The 21,925-nt window shown below is 40.3% G+C and overlaps 1 protein-coding gene across 1 annotated transcript in view; it reads left to right on the forward strand.

Moving 5' to 3' along the window:
• The window catches only part of LOC116050365 (synaptic vesicular amine transporter-like), a 38,851-nt gene extending 21,814 nt beyond the window's left edge, over window positions 1-17,037 (forward strand). Inside the window, exons 9-16 of the mRNA XM_031300369.2 lie at window positions 1,677-1,737; window positions 3,429-3,524; window positions 4,492-4,570; window positions 5,436-5,487; window positions 7,720-7,783; window positions 7,874-7,993; window positions 14,415-14,548; window positions 16,695-17,037. Coding sequence (XP_031156229.2) covers window positions 1,677-1,737; window positions 3,429-3,524; window positions 4,492-4,570; window positions 5,436-5,487; window positions 7,720-7,783; window positions 7,874-7,993; window positions 14,415-14,548; window positions 16,695-16,721 — 633 coding nt within the window. The 3' untranslated portion in view covers window positions 16,722-17,037. The remainder of the gene's footprint in view (window positions 1-1,676; window positions 1,738-3,428; window positions 3,525-4,491; window positions 4,571-5,435; window positions 5,488-7,719; window positions 7,784-7,873; window positions 7,994-14,414; window positions 14,549-16,694) is intronic.
• The last annotated feature ends 4,888 nt before the right edge of the window (window positions 17,038-21,925 follow it).

Consider the following 21,925-nt stretch of genomic DNA (forward strand, 5'->3'; position numbering starts at 1 on the left):
AGTCCTATTAGGCTCAGATAGTGTTATTCTGCTTATATTCAGCAGTATATATCATTCTCCGTTTTACATGTATAACGTGTTTGACTTTTCATTTGCTCCAAATAACATGCCAATTCTTAAAAGTTAGACGTTTATTTAAAGGAAAATCTTCAAGATTACTTTAAGGCAGGGGTCTTCAATGTTTTTTAAGCCAAGGATCCCTGAACTGAAGGAGAGATGGAGCAGAGAGCCCCTACTACATATATTGTATAAAATGAAGTTGCATATTAAACTGGGCCTACAACAACTTGTAGGGCGGCCTAAAGCCTTTATACATACCTTTTTTGCATAGAATACTAAGCTATTTAAATAGCCTAATAATTGTTGGCATGATTTTATGAATCGTGTTTTGATGGTAAACATACATGTGTCACAGAAACTCCTCAGGATGAACTGTATCTGTGGATGGCCTTAGTGACTACCTTACCTATAGGCCAGTAAGCAGTGGGGATTTATATTTGTTAATAATATGTTGGATTCATGTGAAGATGTTTTCATTTTTGAAAGAACTTTCAAAAATTAACAGTAATTTGAAGCCCCACCACTGCAAATATTACAAAGGGTTGATTCTGTCTTTGTAATATTAAATAGCAGTGGGGATTTACATTTGCTAATAATGTGTTGGATTCATGTTAAGACGTTTTAATTTTTGAAAAAACTTGCAAATATTACAAAGGGTTGATTCTGTCTTCGTAATACTTACTGGAATTCTATTTTCTTCTTATATTTGATTAATTGATTTTAATTATTTATTCATGCGTTTTTTAAACCAATGTAGTACTGTCAGCCAGTTTCCATGTATTTAACAGGTGTTTGGTTACTTTGCCTTGCATATCTGCCCACTGAAAAGAATGTCAATGGAGAGTTTGTGTATCCAAGGGTATTACAGTATTACTTTAAATATTGTTGCAAATATTATCCATAAATGAATTCAGTCAGTGCTATGACACCCAGACCCTAGAGTAGTTCTCAACGGTTATATTTCACTGGGAGGAGGAGGTTAACTTAAAGGTAGTCCATATCCACAACCTTCCTCTTCCAGGATTGCTCTGGTGCCGCCGGAAATTCCGCCAGATTTCACTCTTTTCACCCTGATGTCCGTCCCCTTCCTCTGTCTTTGCGTTGGGATTCTAACCTCTGGTGGATTTGTGAGGACTATGGTTAACTGCTCCTCAGATCTCTGCAGGGTAAATCCAGACAGCTAGCTAGACTATCTGTCCAATCTGAGTTTTCTGTTGCACGACTAAAACTACTTTTGAACGTACACACGTTCCACCAAAACAAGTTCCTTCCTGAGACTATTTAGCAGAGGTGAGATGGCTCCATCCGGCGCTTAGCGCCACCCAAGACGATTGTGATTGGTTTAAAGAAATGCCAATTAACCAGTGCACGTTTTTCTCCTATCCTGGAATGCTGTGTGGACTAGTCAGACCTTCCTCTGCAGCTCTGTGGAGGAAGGTCTGGCAAAGCGAAGGTGATGTTGGCAGTTTGTGCAAACATACAAAGGAAGTATAAAAATGCTTTTTATCACTGAGATTTGTAACCTGAGTCTTTTACAAGTGGTTGGGTTGAGGGCTATGGTATAAGCTTTTTGTATTTAATATAGAATGTTGTTCTTGTGCCTTTGTCCTTCACAGAGTCAGAAGGGGACCCCGCTGTTGACGCTAATGAAGGATCCATACATTCTGATCGCAGCTGGTAAGAAAATAATAGCAGCACAGTATTATGAGGGAACCTAATGTCACCCCACTTAAGAGAAGCATCAGTGAAATATTGCCTTTCATAATGGGGCTGGGAAAAGAGCAGGGAGAGAAATTGACCTGCATCTTGTTTTTTGTCTAAAGCACTTTGCTTGGCTTGGACTTGTGTTGTGAAGTGGGTTTGGCACGTTAAAGAGAGTCATCTATCCATCAGAAAAACACTGTGAATAACAATCAGTGTGTTCCATAATTTCCTTATATTTAATTCATGTACCTTCCTTAAGCTACAGTCCATCCAGTATATTTATCAAGCACAATTAAATTCTAAATAGAGCCCAGTAAAATGAGCTCAGACACTCTGAACTCATTTTGGCTGTTTGTCTGCACACTCAGTCACCACCCAAAGATCAAGACCATGGAGTAGCGTTTGGAACACGGCTTTTAAATTGAGAGCATCGCCAATCCACTGTTTTCTAGCACAGCACAGAGCTGACTCTTATATGTGAATCATATATATATATATATATATAAAATATAATATAATATATAATTCACATTCTCATTAGGGGCTGAGCCCCTATCTGATCTCATCCTAGAATAGCCCCTGGTTCTGATATCCCCATTAACTAAGCTTTCTCAGACATGTTTTTTTTGTCAAAACACTTTTTTATTACTGGTCACATACAGTCGTACAGTACAATGTAGTGAAATTCAATCCCTGCATTTAACCCATCCTAAGAATTTGTAGCAGTGGACAGTACAGTGCCCGGGGAGCAACTTGGCGTTCAGTGTCTTGCTCAAGGACACTTTGACATGTGGCCGGAGGAGGCCGGGATCGAGGGGAGTCCATGACTACAGATGCCTAGTAACAACACACTACCTGGGTTAAGTTTAGACGGGCCATTCCTTCATTTCATGCGCCTCCAAGTTTAAGCTGTTGCCAGCAGCGACAACACAGGGAAACACAAGCCTTCTCACCATGACAAGGTGGTGATCTTCAGGCATGATATGAACACAGGCCAACAGTCAATATGAACAAAATGTCAAACAGTGGAGAAACACAATAGGTTTCACAATCCTAGCAGGTCAAACGGACTCTACCCACGGAGTCTACCCAAGGCTAAACTCATCAAGCCATGATCTCATTCCTACTGCTTTCTGCATTGGAAAACAACTTGACTATGCAGCAGAAAACAGTCTTAAGGTTACATTTATGTGCCATCATGTTATATCACACGAATGATTGCAGACTTCTCTTTATTGACAACAAGCACCTTTAAACAGTAACACAAATGTACTCACTCTCCCTGCAGAGGCTTACATCCATGACTTGCCACAAAGACTGTTTTAAAGTCTCATCACAAGATTTAAGACGTGTCTTTTTCCGGCTATGGCTAGGAATTAGAGAAAAAACGTGGTCACTACATGGTTCTCACAAGAAGGGTAACACAAATGTATGTGGCAGGAAAATTGCATTTGTGTGCGAGTTAGCCTTTCCCATCACGTCAGTTACTGTGACAACACAGCAACAAAGAGAGCAGGGTGTGTGTGTGTGTGTGTGTGTGTGTGTGTGTGTGTGTGTGTGTAGGCGGCTGGAGGTTGGAAGGAAAGGGTAACAAATAGGGACCAAAGAATAAAAACAGAGTATAATTGACACTTTGTCCACTTATGCTCAATCTTCCTCCCCAGGTACCATTTGTTTTGGAAATATGGTCATGGCCATGATGGAGCCAACGCTGCCAATCTGGATGATGGAGACCATGTGTTCCAGTAAATGGCAGCTAGGTATTTACAATGCTCTCTTCAGTACTCACTAAGCAGTCCCTCCAGGATTTCACGATGTTGCGATCGCGCCAATTCACAAAATCCGCATAGGGAGGTTGGTTGGCGTGGTGGATGGGTCAAACAACACAGGACTTTCACCCAGGAGACCGGGGATTGTGTCCCACGTGTCACGTTTCTTAAACCCAACCGTTGCTTTCTTCTTTTACTAAACCCAACTGTCCCGTTCTTCTGTTTCTAAACCCAACCGTCCCGTTGTTGTCCCGCGTCCCGTTATTGTTTTCCTAAACCCAGAATTTTCAGCAATTCCGTGAAACTGACACAGATTTTGAGTTAAGGGGCTGTGTTCATTTCACGGAATTCTGTGAGATCAGGTTGCAGCTTCTCTGCTGCAGCCTGACGGTATTAAAGTACCGCTACATACATATTTACCTTATAATACAGACAGAAACCCCAAATTATCATGTTTCACTTTTCAGAAAAATTTATTTAAAAACCCTTAATGCAAAAACACATTGGCTCTCCATTGCTAAGAGTGATAATCAGTTTCTCTGGTTACTATTTTTTTTACATTTTTACAAAATAACATCATCAGTCATGCTCCACAGTTTCTCATTTATATTATAGACATACATCTTTTACTTAGAGACTTGCCATAGTGCAAAAGTGTCTCTCCTCTATCCTGCTAGATATTTTCTATACAGAGACTTCCTGCAGTCTTTGGTGTTATTAGTTTGTTCCAGTTGGTTGTGTATGAAGTCTAGGTCAGATAAAAAGGATGAGTGGGGAACAGGATATTAGGGTGTCATGTGCTGGCAGGTGGAAAGCACAAGTCTTTATTACAGACAATGGAAGATGTACGGAGGCTCAATGATGAGGCGCTGATAGAGATCTTCTTCCCACACCTTCAGTCTCTCATCTCTCTTTCTCTTTTTCTCTCTCTCTCTGTATGTGTCTGTCTGTGGCCCAGGCGTCGCTTTCTTACCTGTGTCCATCTCCTACCTTATTGGAACCTACATCTTCGGCAAGTTGGCGAACAAAATGGGGAGGTAAGGAGAGAAATTATCCTTATCTATCTATCGCTCTCTCTCTCTCTCTCTCTCTCTCTCTCTCTCTCGTTCTGTCTCTCTTTCTTGCTCTCTGTGGATGTGATATCTGTTTCCGCTCCTCTAAATGAGTTTTCAGTGTTTTTAGTGTTTGAGAGGCTGGCTTTATTGAGGCATTGATGATACAGCATTGGGGGAGTTTTGTATGTATTATGAAGGTGTCTTGTGAGAGAGAGGGAAGAGGAAGCAAGAATGTATGATTGCATAGTACGTGAATAGGTTCAAAGACCATCAAATAGAATAAATGACCTTATTGCTTTAAAGCTATAGGACGTAGTTTCTGCCGCCCCCATGAGGAATTCTTAGTAATGACAAAAAAACTGACAGCGCGTCCACATGTTACAAGTCTTCCATGACTGCGCACCGTACATTATAACCATATCCCAACTCTTTTTCATCAAAATGTTACCTCACCTCCACATTACCCCCATGGAAAATAAGTTAATTTACCATGGGCTGCCAATAAAAACTACTGGCCAAAATAATAAATACACATTATGCTTATAGAGATTTGTTACCTACACTGTTCATCCCCAGCTATCAAGCAACATCTGTGATATATTGATGATATTGGGTAGGAGAGTGTACATAACTCTGTTATGAAAAAGTGATTTACAGTATTTCATGAGTTATATTTATGTACACATGGCAATGAGGTAAAATATAATATTAAAGTTATGTACACATATGTGTTATATGCATGAAAAACATAAATTCTTTTCTAACTTTAAGCAAAGACTATTGTAGTTGATCTTTGTAAAAGTGTTTTCATTTTGATAACACTGACCCTGGCTTCTCTCCCTGACAGATGGCTTTGTGCTCTCATTGGAATGGTGCTGGTTGGAGTCAGTGTAATATGTGTAAGTATAAGGCTGACAACTACACCATTAGTGGGAATTCAGATATCAGATATTTCAGCACTGGGGGGGGTCACTAAAGAATTTAGGGAATGGAGCAGAAATGTTGCTGCTTAAAATAAAATGAACTCCAAAGAGGATTTTTGTGGTGTGTAATAATAGCGCGTTCCATTTACCTCAGAACTCTGAAGCAGAAGCTATGAGTGACGTCACACTCAAGTTAGTCTCGCTTTGCCAGACCTTCCTCTACAGCGCTGCGGAGGAAGGTCTGGCTAGTCGACACAACGTTATGGGATAAGAAAAAAACATGCTGTGGTTTATTGCCATTTCTTTAAACCAATCACAATTGTCTTGGGCGGCACTAAGCTTCGGCAACAGGCCCGGTGTTGCTGAAAAATAGCCTCAGGAAGAAACTTGTTTTGGTGGAACATGTGTACGTTCAAAAGTAGTGCAACAGAAAACTCAGATTGGACAGATAGTCTAGCTAGCTGTCTGGATTTACCCTGCAGAGATCTGAGGAGCAGTTAACCATAGTCCTCACAAATCCACTAGAGGTTAGAACGCCAACACAGAGACAGAGGAAGGAGACAGACATCCGGCTGAAAAGAAATTTCCAGCGGCACCGGAGCAATCCCTAAAGTGGAACGTTGTGGATATAGACTAGACCCGAGTTGAATGTGTTCCATTTACGAGTCAGATTTTCATTGTTTTCATTAGCTCTAGCAAGGTTAGCCAGTATTAGCACTGCCAGTTTATAACAACACATCAGGCTGTTTTTTGTGCATACAAACAGCGTAGCAACAAGTCCACAGATAGAAGTTACAGGACTGTATGTACAACTGATTTAGTGAGACACAAATAAGACAGAAGTGCTTATAACTGTATATTACCACAGTTTTCACAACTGTTGATCCACGGAGCAGCAATGTTGGATTTTTAGCTCAGGGTTGTCCAAGTTCCGAGCTCATAAGTTCGAGGTCAGGGGGCGTGTTTCCGACTTTGACATCGGAAAATCCGACTTCTGAGTACAAATGGAACACGCTATGATATTGCACGACAGGGTGAGATTTACCATCGTTATTGGCACCCGGCCACATCACTGAAGGGCCAATCACGGTAAAGCTCACCCTGTCATGTAATATTGCCATAATACAACAGTTACCAACAGAATAAAAGATATTACTGAAACAGTTTTTACTACTCCAGCAAGTAGACCGACCCAAACAACCTAGCAACAGAGAATTTCTAGTCCCTGTTGAGTCAGCCAACTTGAGCTAATGTTAATGCTTTGTAGAGAGATTGTGGGATTTCTCAAACTGAATAACACGAACACGAAACTGCCTTCTAGCTCAATCTTGTTGTAACTAAGATATCTGCTGACTATAATCATTGTTCCATGGACAGATTTAGCTCCTACGTCCGCCAACTTCACACCGCGAACACTCACCGGCACAGCTGATGTGATCCAAACATTTCCAATAACAGTTATAGAGCAATGACAATGCGACATATCTGTCGTTTTTTTGCTTTTGTGTTCTTCTCATCCTCCTCCAACCATTCATCAAAACCATCTAGATCCACTATATGAATCAAAATGAACAACAAAATGGTCAATGAATCAATATTGTAGCCTTCTGGTTTCTGACTCCGCTCTGGAAGTTACAATGTTGCCATGGAAATGGCAGAGTAATATTTTTAGTGATGAGCACTAAAATTTAGTGGTTTGATCACGTTCTAAATGTCTAGTTGACCAATCAGATTGCCTGGCTCTACTTGTATAATATCTAATAATTCATATACATATTAAGATGCATCAGTCCTGAAATATTTTACATTCCTCAGCCAGTATAAACACAACAGTAGATCCACTACATGCAGAATGTAAAGCATTATATGTACACTAAGTCTAAAAGGTTTATATTCTCAAAGCCAGGTTAGGATTTTAATGTACAAAAAAGCATAGAGAGGGTTGGAACTGTTTTTTTAGGGTAGAAATCATCCAGATTGTCCAAATGATCCAGATTATCCACCTGTTCTATATCTCATGACTCTCCAAATTCATTCATCCCTCATTCTGCCAATGGGAGTCTGAATTCACAGTGATTTCAATGAAAAAAAAAGCAGCCAGCATCGCTCCCAAATGGAAAATGTTTGTTGTTTACACTCCAATATAAATGAATAAATTCAAATTAATTAAACATAAATATACATTTTCATAAATCTGTTCTGTTCTAGGTTCCATTTGCCAAAAACATCTATGGTCTGATTGTTCCAACCTTAGGTGTTGGTTTTGCTATTGGTAAGTCATAAATGTAATACTATGCTTATCAAGTACAAGTGTTCCCATGGCTGAGCATGTAAGAGCTGTATCGTCTGTGCTGTGTTACAGGAATGGTGGACTCGTCTATGATGCCTATCATGGGTTACCTGGTGGACCTGCGCCATGTGTCTGTTTATGGAAGTGTGTATGCCATTACTGATGTGGCTTTCTGCATGGGACTTGCTTTCGGTAAGAAGGAACCATGAAACCTTAGAAATATTATAGACTATTATGATACCTCTAACGTGACTTTGAATTTGAAAATTGTGTTGGGAATTGGGGAGGTACAGATTAAATTATTGGCAATTTATCAAAGTTGTTTTATCAATATTAATAAAGTTATGAATATGTGTATTAATAACATATTTCCCATTTACCTTCATTAGCTCCACCCAACCGGAAGGCGGCCATTTTGAATTTATGCATATATATGGGAAACCTACTTTGTCTAACTACTCCTGGGGCGTGAGTCCGATCGGCACGAAAACTTGCATATAGACTCGGAGGACCTTCATGACAAAAAGTTATCAAAAGAATTTTGATAGCTAAAATAATGCGCAAGTTATTAGGACAAACTTCCTGTAGGTGGGTGTGAAAACAGGAATGGCTGTATCAATTCTGGTGAAAATTTATGTATTTCAAGGGTTTTCGGGAATAGGTGCACAAAAATGGCTCACTAGCGCATCCTACAAAATTTAAAAAAATGTAGCCCCTGCAGTACGTTTAACGTAGACTCACGAAACTTGGTACACATATGTAGCATGTCAAGTCGTACAAAAAACGTCATTGGAGCCATACCCTAAACCCAACAGGAAGTCCGCCATTTTGAATTGAAAGTTCGAAATTAGTGCGATTTTGGCCATTTCCACGTCGTACTTTAACAAACTCCTCCTAGAGATTTAATCCGATCAACTTCAAATTTGGTCCCTGCCATCTTAAGACCTTAGAGATGAAAAGTTATTAAAACAAAAACTTTTCGTCATAGGGCGTGGCCGTGGCGGGGCGGCCATTCTGTGCGTTTCGCCATCGAAACAGGAAGTGGGTGTAACTTGAGTGTACATTGTCCAATTGGCTCGAAGCGTTTCATGATTCATAAGACTCTAACTCTGAGGACATTTACTGGACAAAATTGACTCAGTCATAGCGCCCCCTACTGGCAACAGGAAGTAGGCCTAAAAGTCAACGTGCTATACTTTAACAAACTCCTCCTAGAGATTTCATCCGATGGACTTCAAATTTGGTCTGTACCATCCCAACACCTTAAAGATGAAAAGTTATTAAAAGAAAAACTTTTCGTCAAACGGTGTGGGCGTGGCGGCCATTTTGAGTGTTTAGCGATGAATGAGAAAGTGGCTGTAACTACAGTGTACATTGTCATATCTGCTTGAAATTTCCCACAATCAACAAGAGTCCAGGCCTGAGGACATCTAGAGGCCAATATTGACTTTTGGTCATAGTGCCCCCCAATGGCAACAGGAAATGCGCCTTATATGACAAACATCATCCGATTTACATGAAACTTATAATGTGTGGTCTACATGTGATACTGAGCCGCCCCCTATACTTTAACCATGCCCATGTACTCAGGCCACGCCCCCTTTCATTACATTTGACTGGTTGCAATACCACGTGACTATGGGGTGGCCGTCAGCTGATCCATGTACGTGTATGCATGTGTTAGGTTAGTTTGTGAAGAGGAAAGCAAAGCACGCTTTAGTGAAAGAAAAGAGACTTTGAATCTTGATTTTCGAGGAAATAATAACCAACCCTCTCATTCACTCAGTACTCCAACCTGACTTGACGTTATGGCAGGGCCTGAGAAGTTGTCTAATGAGGGGATGTTTATTATTCAGCCTCTGGTGGGCCAACAGCTAATTTCTTGCAGCGATAATAACCAACCCTTTGTCCAACACGGGCCGAGAGGTAACGGTCTGGTTACGTCACGGTGCCGTGGTTCGAGTGACGGACGGAAGGTTATTATCTCGCTTGTACAGAAACTAACTTTTCTGCGGCGGGAGACAGCATTGAAGCATTACAGTTTCAATAATCAACTGTATCAAACACAACATATATCAACCGTGATCCAGCACTTTCACAGCAATGAATTGGACTCGGTGGTCACAATCATATTAACAGTAAGACATTTGCAACATTTGCAGCACTTACTAATTAATCACATTCAATGTCATAACAAGTTGCAGCAATAGCGGTTACTGACAATAATAACACACACCTATATTTCTCTGCCCAGAAACATCAGCCTCCTTACTGTGTGTGTTCTCATTTGTTTGGTCCATAGATGCTCCAAGGTAAACAAAACGGGTCCGGAACACTTGTCAGCAGGGCATGAAGTTAACTTTTTTGACCACCAGCCACTGTGGCAGGTGGATTTAAAAATCCAGGGACTTTTTACCAGCCAGTTTTTTTTTTTTGGCGTCATAAAGGTGAAAAACAGGAATTGCTGTGTCTCTATGATCCTATCCTGTCCTATTGATGGTAGCCTACTCGTGGACATTGCGCCATCATCACGTGCTGTAGTAGGGGGGCCCGCCTTGATAATCCTGCATAGGGGCCTGGTGTTGGCTCGTTACGCCACTGCATATAAGAGATGAGATGACTGACAAAATCAGGAGTAGCCTACGCGCACCACAACAACAACAAAACACTGGTGAATGCGCACCATAACACATTAATTTTTTTTGTATAGTTCTTAAAAATAAAAAATAAATAAATAAAAAGGAAAATTGTTTTGGGGAGAGTAATACTTATTACTATTAATTCATTACTCTGGGCTGAGATTTCCTAGGAACCTTACCAAAAAGGCTCAGGATGCTGCAAATGTTGGTAAAATATGAAAAAGACTGGTGGATTTAATAATTTATTAAATGAATCAAATATGAACATATCTGTCATTGTCAGTGGCTTGTTGATCGTTACATTGTTAGTTAATTTCCTATCCTGGCCTGGGACACACATTCATTCGGTTTAATAAAGTACTTATTGGACTTTAACTTATCATTGCACTTACAATAACGAGTGTAGCTGTCCTCAATTTAGGTCATCCTGTAGGTCTCATCTGCGTTTTTTCCTGCATCCACCGTGTGCGTTTGTGTGTGATTGTGTGTGTGTCTGTGTGTGTGTGATTGTGTGTGTGTATGTGTGTGTGTGTGTGTGTGTGTGTGTGAGTTATTGTGTGTGTGTTTGTGTGTGTGTGTGTGTGTGTGTGTGTGTGTGATTGTGTGTGTGTGTGTGTGTGTGTGTGTGTGTGTGTGTGTGTGTGTGAGTGTGTGATTGTGTGTGCGCGGAAAAGGAGCAGCCTCGCCCGCTGCAGAGAGCCGACAGATTGAAACAGCAGCCGCTGACTTTAGAGTGAATAAACGTCACAGCGTACATTGATGTTAAAATGTATACAGGTTGGCAGGACGGTTTGAAATGTTTTGCACGGTCTTTCGCTGTACGTTTTGTTGGTAAATGTGAGATGTTCGAGTCACACACACGTCTCATCTTCATATCAGAAACTAGGAAATGAATTTGACCCGTTCTCACTCCCGCTTGGTCAGTGGCTGCACGTGGGACTGCTGGGATTGTGTGAGTAATGAAAATGCGATAGGGGGCTCCGGCTGTCAATCAATGTCTTCTAGTGATGCGGGCCCCTGATTGGACCAGGCCCGTAAGCAACCGTGTACCCTGCTTACCGATAGTTACGCGTCTGAATCACTCAATTCTCATTGGCTACCCGCCCATTGTGGCAGGTAGATTGACAGTGTTACCCGCCAATTGCAAAATTCACCCGCATTTGGCGGGTGGTTGGGTGTTAATTCCATGCCCTGCTTGTCAGTGATTCACGGAAAAAACTTGTTACAGTCGACTCGATAAGAATAAGCGGTGTCCCTGTTCTTATTTTCTCTTCTGCAGAGGTGGAACACTGATGTATGTTTCCACAGGATCCAGGGTGTTGCCAGAACACCAAAAATAGTCCACTCGTCTGGAAAATGAAACTTTAATTAAAGTACAAACGTTTGACTGCGTGCATCCTGTAGCCGCTTTCGCGTGCAGTGGAATGATGATGAAAAGTGGGACTCCAGTGTATTTATATCCCCAGTCACCTGGGCACGGACCCCTGCTACGTTCAGGGACACTGGCCAATAGGGAATCAGGGTTCTTGACGGTGACATGTAGGTGTGAACTACAACGTCTGTAGTTTTTTAGACCTCCGGCCATCTTTTCTCATGGAGGTGTGACTTTTAGGCTTTTACAGTTGTATGGAGGCCGCATTCTCTTTGTTTGAAAAGGGCACTCAGGCCTCATGTGGGACACGTGGTTTCCTTTGTCTCAGAGGTCTGATGCTCTGAGATCTTTGTCCAAAAGATAGTGTTTAACCACACTGCTCGGTTACCAATAAAAGCAACAGAAAGTTTCCAAGCCTTAGAAATCTTTGGCTCATCTTGATTTTGGCCTGACTCAGTTATTATTAGGACATGACCATATGTGTTTCCAGCTAATGGTTGTGTTACTTGGTGTCTTGGTTAACCATGACATTAAATTAAATTAACTAAATTACTCAAGAGCAAAAGATTAACTTGCGCTTTTTTCCTTTTCCTTTGATGGAACTCATTACAAAAATGGACTGTTAGCAGCGTAGCCTGCACATTGTTTGAAGTGGAGCCTACCTGCTGCGTTTCCTGCATTTGCTAAACTTGGGGAAATCACAAGCTTCGTTGTCATCAATAGCTCATCGCTACTCTCTCCTGGAAGCCTGTCTTAGCTTTGCTTATTGAATGGATTGGAGGAGTTTGCTGGACGTCAGCTTGTGGAGGGGATCAACATTGAGGTCGGTGGTGCTTTCTCTCCTTTAATCAGTGGTGGGTGCTCCTTGTCTCTGGCCCCTACCCCCGATATTAATCCACGGAGGTGCTGCCTTCGAACCAAAATCCTTGAGCTTGATTGCTGGTTGTTTGTGTGTTTCCCTGCATTGCTGGCAATATGAGAGCGGCGCTGCTAATATGGGCAGCTTTCTGCATGTTCGATCCAAGCGTCAGGCCAGACTGTGCTGAAGGTAAGAATGCGTGTAACTTTGAACGTTTTCCCCTGCATCGTCCATCAAAGCACACACGCACGGATCTATCATTTCAAGTGATTCCAATTGCAGTTGAAATGGAACCAAGGGCAAATCTGACTGTCGTTTTCCTTCTCACTCTACAGAATGCATTATGCCCTGCGAAAAAATCATGTCTGGACTTTAAAAATGGACAACTCAATTACAATCTCCCACTAAAAAACTTAAAGCAGCGATGTCTGATAATATTGATGCTTTTGATGGCTGGTAATATAAATCCAAATCCTGGTCCGGTGGGAAATTGTCTTTCAACCCCACTGGAATTTGCAGTTAGGTCTGGCCTTGGTGTCCTGCATTTAAATGTTCGTAGTTTAATGCCTAAGTTAGACCAAGTAAAACTCTGGGCCAAGATGACCAAAACTGACATTTTGGTCTTGTCTGAGACCTGGCTCAGAAAATCTATTGTAGATAATGATATTGCAATAGAGGGATACAATGTTTTTTGTTCTGATCGGAAAAGTAAGGGAGGAGGTGTTGCAGTTTATATAAAATCTAAATTTCATGCAACTGTTACAAAGTCATTGTCCATCCCAAACAGTTTGAATTATTAGCCATTGATTTACACTATGGAAATGATTGTCATCTGAATATATTGTTTGGAGGTTTATATTTCACATACTGAATTCAAGTCCTGCCTACATCAAATATATCAACATGTTTGCGCTTGTTTTAAAATGTGATTTTCTGTTTTTATTTATTATTTATTATTGCTGTCCATCCTTGGCTGTTATTTGTTGTATGTTAAAGTGTATTTTTATGTGCTGCCTTCTTGGCCAGGGCTCACTTGTTAAAGAGATTTTAATCTCAATGTGATTTTTTCCCTGGTAAAATAAAGGTTAAATGAAAACAAAAGAATAGAAACGGGTGCTTATGCATCTTCTAGCACTAATTTGTGATTATTGCACAGCAAGTACCGTATGTGTTTCCATGTAACAAATCACAGCATTTAACCTAGAATATTAACTCAGAATATTTGGAATGGAATGGATTATTAAACAAAATAAATATATCTACCCCAGGTCCATATTACCCCAAATACAACTATCTAATGGCGAAGATTTTAAAATGACATTATTCCATTTTCATATACACAAGGTCAAGGGATACATACACACACACAAACACACACAAACACACATACACACACACACACACACACACACACACACACACACACACACACACACATACATACATAAAGAGAGATAATAACATTACCACCACATAAAATAAAAACCAAAAGAACAACAAATTAGAATAAATAAATAAATAATAGACCATTTACCTTATAGTTTTTCCTATTATTCTGAGCAGATAAACCTTTTGTTACCGTTTGTTAACATTACTACATTACTTCCTCTATACCATGTATTTACTCTAAATGAACCTGTTGTTACAAATACTATATGTCTGTAAAAAGTTGCAATGCAAAGTGCTGCTCTAATCGAACAAGCCAAACTAAACGAGTATGTGATCTGTCCCTGACTGATGCAGGTTCATCAATTGGAGGAGCCATAGCTGGGAGTATTGGTTTCCCCTGGCTGATGACCATCATTGGAATAGTGGATATTATTTTTGCTCCTCTTTGCATCTTCCTCAGGAGTCCACCCGGACAAGAAGAGAAAATTGTAAGATTCAAAGCACACATAAATACAGTCAATGAAATTCTTTATAAACACAAAGAAATATGGAAGCCCTGGAAGGCAAGGTCAACAAAATGTTATACCTCACAAATCAAAAATGACCCTTGTGGACCAACAGTAGCCTCTATAATCAAGGTAGACGGGTTTTGGACGATAACTCCTACATTACACATCGCACATTTAAAAACCTTACATTTCCACTTTTCTTGAATTAAGATGACATAGGATACGCCCATTTCCCCGCAAAATGTGCAAAACCTACTTTTTCGAAATCTTACTGTGGTTTTCACCCGATCTGCCTGAAACTTTGCATAAAGCATCTTCAGACATACAACAAAAACAAAAAGTTGTAAAAAAAAAGTTTGCTCGGTTAAAAAAATTTGCAAATTACCAATAAACAAATCTTTGTAGCTAGCGACCAAAACACAAACTTTTGCATATTTTATCCAAAGTAAATGCTATCAATGCAAAACTTGAGATTCTTGTTGATCATGCCACTCTGAGGCTCTGGACCAAATTTGGCTAACACTGGCCATTAGGGGGCGCTACAGATATGAAGAGCTTATATTTCATTAAGTGCTCATGCGATTTTTATGAAATTTGGAGGATACGATCTAGGGCCATTCCTGAGGCCACGCCTACAATGGTGTACTGATTGGTCAAAATGAGCATGGCCTTTTACCCCCCAGAAAAATGCATTAATGCTGTTCGAATCGATGTATAAAACAACTGTAAGTAGGAAGTTTGCATTTTCAATTTACTTGCAGCTCACACGTTGCAATATTATGTTTGTCTCGCCGGCGTCGTGCTTTGGGTTCGACTTTCGCGGGCTCCGTGGGTCATCAGGAGGGACTGGCCTGGACAGCTCCGACCCCGTCATTACTGCTTGCAGTTCTAGTTTTACTTGCATTATCTCTAGGTCTGAATGACATGTAGCTCCATAAACAAGCCTTAAAACAGGTGCGTGAAACATCCCAAACTCCCAAAGTGTATATTCTATACAACAAATGGCATATCCATGTCAAAACTGCAGAGAGACTGTGCTGAAAAACAACCAGTATCCTGTCCACCCATTCTAGACTCATGCACACCTCAAAACTGTACAGAAGGTACCAGCATATTATTTCTAATCATGTCTGCTTTTAAGAAGTTAGAATGGGCCAAATTAAAACATTAAAATAAAAGAACTGTGTGCACGTCACAGGCTGACCTAGGGCATGGGACACTGAAGGACAGACCAATATGGCTCATCTTTTCCTTTTCTTATTCAAGTTAAATGTTCTTTACAATTTCCCATGAACGGGAGTTTCAAAAACCTACTGCGGTCTTCTTAAAAATAAAACATCTTTGGTGATACGTCACACGAGTCATTTGGCCAATCACAATCACTGACATTAGTTTGAGGTAAGTGCTGTGCTGGAGGGGAGAGGGTTGTCACCTTTTTCAACCCTTCTGAGTTTGCAGGTATGACTTTAACTCTAATTTTGATACTGAACGATTCTGCAAAAACTTGTTCAATAAAAACATTCGCTTAGGTCCAAGGCAAAGGTTTTTTATTTCTACACGATTTGACAATTGCAACTGCAGTATGGTTAAGATTAGCAAAGTCATCACTATGTTGTTGCCATCAGTACACAGCTTTAATAGGTTAGGGGAAAGTCAAATGTAATTTGCCATTTGACACTGGTGTTCATTTAGCACCATTTTGCTCAGTTCCATAACCAGCCAAACCCATTGTTCGTGCAGTGATTTCAGTACTTGTTATTGAGCTTAATTACCTCATTTATTTCATGAGAAAATCATGAAAAATTATACCTCTGTTTTAATAACTGCAGCTAGACACAATCAAGTGACAGTTAACAAGTTTAGATATAAACTACATTTAACTGTTTTACGATGAATACTGAGGTAAATCCCTAATGTTGCACTGTTGGAACTCCTGAGTAAATAATATTGGATTCCAAAGACAATGCAAGAAAAAAGAGCTTCCATGTGGTTTATATGTGTATCTCACACAACACTTGCAAATAACTCTTATGAAGGAGTTGCCAGTTTGTCTGATGTGGATGAAAACATTTCAACATTTCTGTTTATAGTTTTACAGAAACACATATTCTCTCATGTTTTACAGACTTTAGTGACGGGAGAAAAACCATGAATTACCTTACCATCATTGGACATCAATCGGCTGCATGCATATCTCCATCCTGCCTTCATGTCCATTTGTTCATCTCCATGCAGCATCTGCCATCATCCTCTCTCATTACATTCTGTCTGTATTTACCACCATGTGTTCATCTTCTCTGCCATTTTACCTCCATCAGTACAAATACTGACTCTTTTAAATCTGCCATTTCACAAGTTTTTACTAGGGATGCTCCGATCAGTCGCATCAGGATTGGCCCGATTCAGACCCTATTATGTGAATTGAGTATCGAGCCACATTAAATACTTTATGGGGGCATATCATTTCATTTATCATGAAAAACATACTTTTTCAGTGCTTGTGCGAATACATTTGGATATCTGGAGTGTCTGGATCTGAAAACATGTTATTTAACAAGCCATTCAGATTTGGCAGGTTCATTAGAATAAACCGCCCACATCTGAGTATCTCCACCCACAGCTTGAGAACTACCTTTGCAAAGGTGCACCATATTTTTCTCGCAAGCCAATCAGAGCAGACTGGGCTTGTTCAGGAGGGGGGCTTAAAAGAAGAAAAAGGAGACAAACATTATACTTTAATGATCCCAAAGTGGAAATTAAATTTTTACACTCTGTTGTTTAACACACAGGCACACATGCACAAACAGGACCTTATACATGCACTAATGTAGAGATGTTAGAGTGAGGGGGCTCAGTGCCTTGCTCAAGGCCACCTCAGCAGTGCTCAGGAGGTGAACTGGCACCTCTCCAGCTACCAGTCCAAAACAGAGTGCTTCAACCAGAGGGGTACATCCAGACAGACATTATGAAGGAAACTATGTGTTGTTTACACATCAAAGCCCAAACACATGTATGCTTCACAATAACTGCATTTCAATGTGATGGCAGTGGTAGGCCTTAACTGTGATACTGGGTGGTCTTTTTGAAGGGTTCTATGTGTGATATGTTAAATGTGTATAATTTTAAAAAGCAGGCAAAGAACTTCTTGCACCACTAGGTTAGATGTCGAAGATAACATGATATGCATAAAGCCCCTAAGTATAGAATTTGTATGTGATAATCAAGCATAACATTTCTCTGATGGTATATATTTTTGAAGAAAAATTAAACAATTACAATCTGTGGGCGTTGTTTTCATGAAGGTGCACAGCACGAAGTGCAGCAAAGCTCCTCTGTTCATATTTTACTTGTCTGTTTTTATAAATTAAAGCAACACTAGAGAACTTTTCCTGCTTCGGTCCCCCTACAGGTTGGAAGCGGAATTGTCCATTACATTACATTGCAAGTTTGCCAGATCGGGTAGTGCGAGCTGTAGTTCCAATGAGACAACCTGTAGGGGGACCGAAGTGGGAAAAGTTCTCTAGTGTTGCTTTAATGAGTAGCCTACAGCTGATGTGGCCATATTACTAATATGATTCTTACCAGCGCTTCTCATCCACAACTGCTTGCAGCTCAAAACTCCTGACAGCAATGGAAGGCAGCAGGCATTCATGGGATTAAATGGGGCATTGTGTTGAAATTTAGTATCCAGTTTTTTTGTAATACAAGCATGCATTGGAATTGGTGACCTTAGTTGTACCAAGCTTTGACAAAAAAAAACACACATCATACTGGTCAGTTATTTGGGTGGGTGTTAACATACAGGACTTTCAAGCCAAAGTGGAGTTCGCTTCCTGGGGAAAACTAAAGCCTTTCACCCAGGAAATGCGTGTTCCTTAGGAGTGTTTTAATTCAAACCACCATCTTTTTCCTAATCTTAAATAGTCGTTTTGGTGCCTAAATTTAACTTTCGTCGCAGCAAAACGCTCATATTTTGTGGACTAAATTGAACTGTAATGTCCCAACTCGCGGTGCTCTGTACCCGACTCAAAGTCACCTATTTTCAGGTAACTGAACAACCAACTACTGCTGATGCAACCAAGGTCTGTAGCCCGGGTCACGGTCACAGCTCTGTAGCGGCTTAAACAACTATCAACTGCCGCTCGGCGCCATGGAGCTCGTAGCCAGCCGGAGTCACGTGACCAGCCGGCGGTCTCCTAATTTTGTAGGATTTTGTAGGTTTTTGTCTGCATTTTTCATATGATATCATACTGGCCCGCTGTTGTACACATACTTGTTCACATACTTGCCTGGTGGTACTAAGCTCCGGACAGAGCCACGGTGCCTCTGCAAAATAGCCCCGGGAAGGAACTTGTTTTGGTGGAACATGTGTACGTTCAAAAGTAGTTTTAGTCGTGCAACAGAAAACTCAGATTGGACAGATAGTCTAGCTAGCTGTCTGGATTTACCCTGCAGAGATCTGAGGAGCAGTTAACCATAGTCCTCACAAATCCACCAGAGGTTAGAACGCCAACACAGAGACAGAGGAAGGTCACGGACATCGAAAAGAGGGACATCCGGCGGAATTTCCTTCGGCACCGGAGCAATCCTGGGCTATAGACTATATAAAGGTAGATGGTGCATCACAGTTATTAATATAAAGGCTTCTTCTGTTTTGGACTTTCCTGCTCTCCATTCCCTCATAAGTCAGCACTTCAGAACCTTTCTTTTTGGTCAAAATTTTTAAATCGAGTGTCTTTTACTCTTACATGTTTTTTATACTTCATTGATTCATTTTGTACCCTCTGGACACCTTCGTGGCAAAAATGTACACGTCCAAAAAACTGCTACTAAATCATCATATATCAATATTTTTTTCTGCTTTTTTTTTTTTATAAATCACTTAAAAAACTTCTAACTTGCTCAAAACCACCAATCATTTTCAGGATTTTAACCCTTTAAATGCAAGTTTATTTATTTGAAATATTTCATTATTTATTAAAAAAAATATATATTTTTCATAAAATGAATAATATGGAGATGGGGCTTTGGTTGTGATTAGAGTATTGGATATGTCAAAGACAACCAACAAAATTAATTTGATTGCATTAGTATTTTTACACAGTGTCAGATACTCCCTCTGGACACCTTCGTGGCAAAAATGTACATGTCCAAAAAACTGATATTAAATCATCATATATTAATATTTTTTCTGCTTTTTTTTCATAAATCACTTAAACAACTTCTAACTTTCTCAAAACTACCAAACATTCTATCATTTTCAGGATTTTAACCCTTTAAATCCCAGTTTTCATTCTTTGAAGTAATTATTATTTATGAAAACCCAACAGAACATTAATTATTTTCCATAAAATAAATCGTAGGGGAATGGGGCTGTGGTGGTGATTAGAGTCTTGGATATGTCAAAGATTATCAACAAAACTGATTTGATTGCATTAGTATTTTTTATGTAGTGCCAGATACTCCCACTGGACACCTTCGTGGACAAAAACTTCCATTAAGACCACATGTTTTTATCTTACTGTCTTTACAGTATAAAACCATGCATTCTTTATTGTTAGCATTTCACTAATATTGGTGATATTTGACATTTTTACTGTATTCCACCAGATTCAACCATTTTCCCTTTGTAGGCCGATGGATGAAATTATTGTGTTATATTATGGAGCCGTGTGTGTGTGTGTGTGTGTGTGTGTGTGTGTGTGTGTGTGTCTGGCATGCGTGCATGCGTGTTTGTGTGTGAGAGAGAGTTTGTGTAAATCTGTAAGCAAGCGCTGATCATTTTAGGGGTGAAAAAAGGACATCTTTTGAAGGATGCATTTCATGTGTCTTTGAAGAGGTGCTTGAATAAAAACATTGTCTCCTACCTTTGTTGTAAACAAAAACAACTATTAGTGTGTTTATGTACCTGGCTGCTTTCACAGCCAAAGATAAAAATGCAGCTTGGCTGAAGGGTCACTTCATTAGTGAGCAGGGAAGGAGAAAGACCTGGAGCAAAGAGAAAGAGCAAATGTGAAGAGGAATTTTAGTGCAAGAGAGGCGTTAGAAATGGTCATGCAGCCTTTATCTGCCAGCAAACTGCAGGACTCATCTGAAGATGACACAAGTTTCGAGGGGGAGTCTAACACAAAATGGTCACTGGAGTCCTCCAATTCTGTGAGTGCCTCTAACCCTTCCTCTGAAAGTGGAGAGGACACTGAAGATCCTGTCCATCCTAACAGTGAGTGGACAGTGAAGAATGGCCAAGTCTGGTCTCCATCTACTACTGAGACGCTGCGCTACATTCAAGCACCGACCGTCATGATGCCAGGGCCCACGAGATATGCCATATCAAGAATCCACGATGTGGCATCCTCTTTCGACCTTTTCTTTACTCCTGACATGATCCAGCTGATTAAGCTACAACCTACACGGGAGGCGTTGAAGGATTTCGATCTAAAATGTGACCGATTTGACCGGTCTGGCCCTAAAAAGGCCAGACTTAATCTGACTCCAATTCTTTGGTCACTATTTTGTGTTCGTTTACTGGTAGATCAGAGAAATAAAACTCAGGAATCAAATCAAGACCAAGATTCGTCCAGTTAAAGTTAATAACAAGTTTAGTGAATGATATTGCAGAATACAAGTACATGTACATGGATCTGATACAAGGCAGAGTCTCTATCACCTAACGAACTGACAGAGTTTCCCCTGGCATCAGGTGCTGCTAAGTTAAGATACTGTCTATTTATCCATTTCTGTCCCATCCCTGGTGGTGCTCTCATCAGTTTGGATCCGGTCCAGATCTTCTGGCTCCAGCCGGCTCCTGACTAATTTGTAACACTGTATAAAAACATAACCATGACTTCCAATTCTCAGCTCAGAAGAAGAATGCTGCTATTGTTGGATTTTGAACACCTGTGTTTTAATCTCCAGCAAACTTTAAGGAGTTTTCATGAGAGCCAGGTCATTTCCATACAGTGTCACAATTCCCGCGCTTGCATAGTGCTGACCATTGTTTGCCTCGTTCCCTCCCCCGATCAGAGAGGATCTTTCTCACCCTTCCTTTATAATGTCTAATCACTGTAAAACTAGATGGCCTCTCATAACCCAGGGAAACAGAGGCACTGAGGTCAGCACCATGAACTCTAAAACCTTTTCTTAACACTTTCACAAAATATATTCTAACAATCCCTCTTTATGCACTGCTCACGCGGTGCATACCATAATAAGTGTGAAACAGTAAAAACTTTAGAAAAATTTCATATCCCTCTTTTTACATAGCAAACGCTATGTAACATAAAAACTACCTAATCTCTAACTACCTAACTGTTAACCTAGACACAATATAAAATGATTAACAACATAAACTATTGA

This window comes from Sander lucioperca, chromosome 8, assembly GCF_008315115.2.
Source record: "Sander lucioperca isolate FBNREF2018 chromosome 8, SLUC_FBN_1.2, whole genome shotgun sequence".
NCBI classification, from domain to species: Eukaryota; Metazoa; Chordata; class Actinopteri; order Perciformes; family Percidae; genus Sander; species Sander lucioperca.